Source organism: Athene cunicularia, assembly GCF_003259725.1.
Source record: "Athene cunicularia isolate RWA chromosome 3 unlocalized genomic scaffold, athCun1 chr3_part1, whole genome shotgun sequence".
NCBI lineage: Eukaryota > Metazoa > Chordata > Aves > Strigiformes > Strigidae > Athene > Athene cunicularia.
Window position 1 is genome coordinate 2,312,316 of NW_020799097.1, and position 7,452 is coordinate 2,319,767.

A 7,452-nucleotide genomic window follows, 5' to 3' on the forward strand; every position below is an offset into this window, starting at 1 on the left:
TTTTTTTTTTTTTTTTTTTTTTTTTTTTTTTTTTTTTTTATACACATTATTTCTCACCTTTCAGTAGTCCTCCTGCTCAAAAGCTCCCTACTGCAAATATATACATCAGCATTTGTGTGGTAAGAATTGCAAGTGTCATGCAATAACCGTGGTGACCTGCACAATTTTTCAACATAACCATCATGTTCAATTATGTTCTGATGCCCTAAATATCAGTGTAAGAGGTATTAACACACACAGGGATCCTCAACAGTTCTATTTTTTAATACTTTAAATGCCCTTTGCCTTGGGTATTGAGGCACTCTGTACATAACCTTGCATGTAACGCTCTCAACGCTCCATCCTTCATCACAAACAACAATTTTACTGTCTGAAGAATATAAAACCCCTGTAATCCTCTCATCCATGGATTATTATTTTTTAAGTAACTTCTCCATTTGCATACAGTGACAATTTATTACTGTCATTGGAATAGTAATCTGGGAGGCACTCGGCTATCACAGGAATTAAGTGAAGCCTTTCAAAGGGGCAGTAAGCTTGACCTACTTACCCATAAATGTGGGGAGAGAGTCAGACAATCTCTGTGAACTGACAGACAAAGGAAACAAACCTATTTTTCATAAAAAATGGGGGAGGGAAGAAAGCAGCCAACCTGTGCTATCTCTTCAGTTTTTCTTAATTTTTCTTCCCAGGTCACAGTCATTTCCTGAATCAACTTTTCTGATTCCTCCAATCGTTCTTTTAATTCTGGTGATTTCATAGCCTGCAAAAATAAAAGAAAATAAAAGAGGAAAGGTTGTTGTGCTTTGTTTTTTTCACATCACTGTCACACAGATGGGGGGAAAAAAGTAAACATAACTTTACTCATTTTTCAAGGCATACTTATCGGTAAGTAAAGGGTTTTTTTTTTTTTAAAATACATATTGCATATAAATGCAGAATCCATCAGAAACTTAATTAGCTTCAAGTACAGATGCTAAAGTGGAGTTTATATACTTCACTGCAAACCAATTATATGATACTGGCAGATTTGCACAAAGATATTCAAAGGCAAACTAATCTCACTTCTATGCCAACACAAGTGTCCCAAACAACTATCTAGAACAGTTTTGTTTCAGAAGATGCTGCTGGTCTGGCTAGCCACCACCATCTCAGCTATTGTTTCCTCAAAATGGCACTTAACATCTCAGTCACTCGAACTACCATGCCAACAAAACACTTCTTTTGTTCATTTTGATACGGCTGACGGGTGTGATTTTTTTTCTTTCTGTAGCAAATATCAAGGCATCCATGGCATTCTGGTTATCTACCTCTACATATGCATTTTACAGAGAAGGTATCAGAAGTCTTACAATGTGCTTCCGGACACTGGAATTCAATTTTGTTGCTGATCTATCACAGCTCTAATTTTGTTTTGGGAAATAGTCAAAGACCCATGTTCCATCCAAGGACTAACTTGAGAATAAGAAGATACCCCCACTGGAGCCCATCCGATACTCCGAGAACTGACAGGACATCAACATTTTTATATTACATATATTTACTTCCACCGGTCTTGGTACTGGCATATTCCTCCCCTACTACCTGGAACGGGAAGCCTATGGACTTCCTTATGTCATTATTTCATTACTGCTAACAAGATGAAAATGGTTTTGGCTGGTAGGTACTTATGCAATGCTGATTAAACAATGCAAGCATCGTTCTCCATCAGATATTCCCTTACCACAAAACCAAAATTCCCCACAGGACTCAAAAATCAGAGTGGCCTCATTACAGTGCAGTTCATTCAAGAAAAGGAGCAAATGCCAGGAGTAGAAAATCCTGTTTTAAGACAGGAGCTTCTTTTGCCTCAAGACACGACAGTCTAGAAACTGTCAGCTCATGTGTCCTGTGTAGTCTTTTTCTGGTTGAATGTCTGAAATACCTAAATACAGAGTAAAAGGGAACATGAATTCCATGCAGGAAGGAAAGTGAAGCCAAGGTAATCTCCAGAACAAAGACTGATTATGACCAATAAAACGTGATCTGTGCAAAGGTACTGGAGATGATGGAGCAGGACGGGAGGATGAAACCCAGCTACTCCCCAGGTCTAAGTCTTGTTTGTCCATTTATTTGAACCTGGGGCAAACTCACATGCTTCAGATATCAAACGAGCTTGGTAGTTGTCCTCACTCCTTACAGGGTTTATATAAACGATAGATCTATGGGCCCAGATTCACACCAGACCAGCAGGTAGGCTGCACTGCTGAAAGCAGTTAGTTTCAATTCCCAGTTTAGGAAGGACAAGCTGGTGGTCTTGGCACAGACAAATTAAAACATGTGATACTAGTTTTGACAAAAAAAGATCAAAATGTGGGGATTAAAAAAGGGGAAAGATGCTTTACTCCTCTGGGGTTAAAAAAAAAAAAAAAAAGTGAACTGTCAAGTTCTGTTTGCCTCAGCTGTTTAGGAAAGAAAAGGATACTGACACTGAAAGGAAAAAAACAAACCAAAACAAAACCACAACTTGGTAACCTCTGTATTTGGAAATGAGCTTTGAAAATGTAACCTGACCGTTATAAGGGGTCAATATTCTTGTTCACTTAAACCCCCCCCGTTATTTATACACATTTCTGTAAGAACAATTAGATGGGCTACAACTGTAACAAACTGAAAGGAGTACCAGACAATGCATGTGGGTTTTGACCTTTATTGTGCAGCCTCTTAATAGCAAACTACACCATTTTTTCCATGCTCTTTGTCAATGACATTGAGATGACAACTAGGGTGGGATATTAATACTTTGGGAAAGGAAATATTTATTGCTTCATATTTAGGAAACACTACTTCATTACTTTGGAAAGCTGCCATTATTTTGGCATTAATGCTCACAAATGAAACAAGTAAGGAATACTTGCATCCTTCAGAGTGATGTTGTCCTTGGTTCATATTTTATTGGAAGTTTTAGATATTTAACTTGAGATACCTTAAAGAAACCAATATACACTCAACTAGATGCTTAGCATATTAGGCAGCTCAAATGAGAACAGTCCAAAATTCACTAGTCATTTCTAACATCACAGCCAGCATTCCTTACATACCTCACGAGGAAAACACTGTAATCATGTTTTTTCTGAACTGCAAAACGGATTATATCACCATTTCTCTGACACATTTGAGAGCAGGACTCAGAATTACGCTAGTTCTTGGCCTTACCACTATTCTTTCACAGTTTTACTGAGGTAGCTATGCAGATATTCATAATAACGTCTAGCACCTGTAAGAGATTCAGCTGAGAACGGTTAAAGCTTGTAAGCAAGCATTATTTAACTGAATTCACATCTCACAGCATGTAGCCAAGATTGAATTCTTAGAATTCTGAAAATACGCCAGCAAATTTCTGCCTATAAACTGCACAGTCTTAAGGCTATCCCTGCCTCCATGTTTTGATCTGCACCTTGCAATAAACAAAATGCAAGGTGTTCAGACAGAACCTGGTATCTCATGTTATCACCTGTGTTTCAAGACTGATGCACAGAAAATCAGAAAGAAGTGATACCACGTAGTAATTCCTCATGGCATTCATTTTCGAGAGCCAGGTAAGAAAGTCTTGACAATGGGGTTGACAGGAATAGTGAAGATGAAAATGTGTACCTCTGCTTTTGTGAGCTGTTCTCGCAGCTTCTCCACTTCCTCACGGAGCTCCCGAATAATGCGAGCGTTGGGGTCTTCATTCACCACAGCGTGGTTAACGATGTTCTTGGCCCGGTCCGCATACCTCAGTGTGGAAAGGGTCTCATCATAGTTGTCCGCTGCTGGGCTTACTGTTGCTACCATGGCAGTCTTGCTGTTACCACCAAGGCTATCCTGGAAAGTGGCAGAGATTATAAAATTAAACCAGAAAGTCTCTTTCGTTTTACCCAGTCAATGAATGTAGGCATCAAGTGATAACCTAGAGTTTGGAGTAGATTTGGGCAACTAATAACAGAAACTATTCTGTCACAGTTCCTCAGTTCAAAATTAGTATTTTAAGCTGTGTAAACCAAGGAAAGTTGTTTTTTTTGGTTTTTTGTTTTTTTTTTTTTTTTAAAGCACATTGAGGAAACATCACTCTTGACTTTCAAGATCAGTTTTAGTTTTAACAGGAATGAAAACAGTTCCTCTTTGGGCTTTATGGTGCTTAGTAAGGGCTTCCAAGGTTTACTTCTACGTTTTCTGCTTATGTTTATAAACCAGAAATATAAGCAATTCAGCATTAAACTTCTCAGATACTAATGAAGGAGCTCAGGAAAAATACGATGAATTCAGAATATCTTCTTGTAAAGACTGGAAGCAAGATGACTTCAATAAGTATTTAAATTACTTTAAAGATCTCCGTAAACAACATAATTTATTTCATTCATTTCTGAATGGGGCCCTTTCCATACCCTCACTTTGAGAGCTCACAAACCTAAATTGAGTTATGTAAGAAATTACCCTTTTGCAATTTGGTTGACAGAGAAGGGCGTGAAACCACATTCCTGCAAGGCAGCATGTCAGGGGAGTGGGGGGAGGAAGGAAGGAAACGTTCAATCTTTTTATGCATCACATAATTGTGGTTTATAATTTTGGCCGGTCTAAAAGATAAAATATTCTGGTTCAAATCTTGCAGCACATCTTTTGTACTGTTTGGTTGGGTTTTTTACCCAATATCCCTTTCTGAGACGAACCATGCTATTAACTTTCATCTTCAATAACCCATGAAATCTAGGTCAGGCATTGCCATTAGAACAATCTGACTACATTAGCTGCTTGTCTAACCATTTCAATTACAAAGCACACACGCAGCTTTCCCTAGCAATCATTAAAACGCCCCTTTAAGTATTTCCTTAAGACTCTGTTTTTTTGCTGCATGATGCCTAAAATAGTTTGACAGCAGTCTGGCTGCTCCAGTGGTCAGACAAGCATTGACCACACAGCCTGACGTTGCTTCGCTGCTGCCTTGGTAGCACTCCGCAGTCTCTGGTCATGCAAAAGGGCTGATAGCTCTTTGGGTAGAGAATAGAATTTCATTTGTATAGTGTTCAGCACAGTAGCATAGTTAGAAATTGCAGGTATAGAGAAGTCGGTTGAAAAGAACACCCCTCTGACTGATAGCAGTGTGGGGTTTTTTTCTCATCCAAGGAGCAGCCAACGTTTACTCCAATAAATACATGGCTTGGGAGGATCCACTCTGTAACACAGAAATGTTTTTCCAAGGCATCTATTGAAAACTTATGAAAGACTAACAAGACCACATGACTCATTCGATAGGACTTCTGGCTCTACAGAAGCCAGGACTTTGCTTCAATCCATCAAGGGTTTTCAAAAATTAGGAACACCACTGCAACTGCAATCCCTGTTCTGCATAAAAAGATGTTTATCAGGGATCTGGCCAGGTACTTGGCTTCCAAATCAAACTTTAACAGTTTGCACTTTGGAAACCTCCTTCACTGCACTAATTAGCTCCAAAATAGGATTAATTCTTTATTTGAATTGCAACTCTGCTGCACAGGCGGCTGAGAACGCTGTTACAGTGATACACCGTAATTCACAAAACACCCATTATAAGTTGAGTAAAGTTCCTCTTGTACTGTAGCTATTCAAGCCCAATGCCAGACTGTCCTATAAAGTTTTATACATAAAACTGCTGTGCTGATTTCACTGGTTTCCTTAATGTTAAGCAAGAAAGTTAGCCAGCCTCTCATTAGCAAAGACAGGGCTTGCAAATTACCCTGGAAAGGCCGGGCTTGCATGTGATGGAGAGAGACACTGAGGGGAAATTTGTAAATGTAGTTATTTCTAAGACTAAACTAGCTCAGTGTTCTCTAGCACCAAGATTACTGTGAAAACAACTTAAAATGTAGAGATCAGAAATTTTATTTTTAATACCAGCCATCAGTAAAACATGCAGGGCTGATTAAAATGGGAAAATGAAATGTCTGTGCCAATGCAATTTAATAAAACCAAGAAGTTAAAGCACCAACAAGCTGTTTTGCTTCCTACACATATAACCTGATGCCACTCTCCAAGCCTCCTCTTGCAACAGTATTTTTCACCTGGTACTTCTGTCTAAGATCCTCAACAAAATTAAACAGAAAGTGTTAAGAGCTTGAGGTCTACTGAACACTACTGTTTTCTCAGATTTGTGGAGAGACCCTTTATGACAGATATTCCTAGGGTTAGAACATTTAATTATGACACCAAAGAGGAGTAAAAGTTGAAAGCTTGAAGGAAAGACAGCCTACCATCTCATAACTTCTACAAAGAGGTCTCTTTAAACTAATAAATCCCTCCTTTGATCTTTAAAAAAAAAAGTTTAAATTTTCCCCCTCTCAAAATAAAGCTTCTCTTCAACGAGCTTGTTTGTAAAAAAATCCAAAAGCTCCAAACCTTTTGTTTGTACTTAACACGGCTGGATGTTAAAGACACAAAAAAGGTTTGCCTGAAAGAAGGCAGAACAAAAGTGTGCTTCTATTTATGAGCTAAAGCAAGTGCTGTGTATGGCCATCGTCTTTGTAGCTACAATGCATCAGACAGGTGCTAAACAGGAATTTCAGTCTGCTTGCTGGATTTGTTTAGAAATGAAACAGCATAACTAATTCTAACAGCACCACCAGAAATTCGTTAGGAAAGTTTCCACTCTGCTTGCTCAGACTATTAGAGCCACATCAAGAACCCAAGCACACATGCCACAGGAGCAAACTGAAGCAAGCTGCATGTTGGTTTTGTTCCCATCTTTGCAGAGAGCCAACAAGCACTTGTTTAATTAAGAGTAAAAACTCATGTGTAAATAGATAGAGACAAAAGGATATTTAAATGCTAAGTCTTAGGGCAAGGAACACTGTGAAATGGGGATTTATTTTAAGCAGAAAAGCACCAACACTATTTCTGTTGTGGCATTCTGATTTTTATGTAGCCTTCACGACTGCGCTATCTGACGTCCAGTATCTGTGATGTTTACACTGGGGAGAAGAGATAAATCCTCTCACAGCAGGCACACTAAAAGGTTCATTAAAAGACAGCACTGAGAAAAATGAAGGCTTGTGGTGTCAAGGGGTTACATGAGTAGAGATTTTATTTTACTTAAGCACTGAAGTCAACTTTATTTCCAAATCTCCTTACAGAAAACATATTTTTTTAAATCTCCACACCTCTGTATAACCTGCAAGTAACCTTTTCGTCTTCTTTCCACACGTGCAGTTAAATCATTGAGACATCAACTTCAAACAACATCTAAAAACATTACTATGAATGGGTGGGGAAGCAAAGCAGAGTATTCAAGACAACAAAATCTAGCCAGAGTCCCTACAGAAGTAAGAGCATAAAAAAAGTCTGGTGGTGCAAAAAATCAGTTTCTTCCCAGATTATATCATTCTACTAAGAAATATCTTAGTTGCTCCTTGATAACAATAAAACAGAGAACACGAGAAAAAAAAAAAAAAAAAAGGAAAA

General features: G+C 38.4%; 1 protein-coding gene across 1 annotated transcript in view; it reads right to left on the bottom strand.

Annotated features, from left to right (window-relative positions):
• KIF13B (kinesin family member 13B) overlaps positions 1 to 7,452 on the bottom strand; it is a 115,484-nt gene that overhangs the window by 57,632 nt on the left and 50,400 nt on the right. The window contains exons 11-12 of the mRNA XM_026846379.1: positions 3,634 to 3,846; positions 653 to 763 (exon numbers count right to left, since the gene is read on the bottom strand). Coding sequence (XP_026702180.1) covers positions 653 to 763; positions 3,634 to 3,846 — 324 coding nt within the window. The remainder of the gene's footprint in view (positions 1 to 652; positions 764 to 3,633; positions 3,847 to 7,452) is intronic.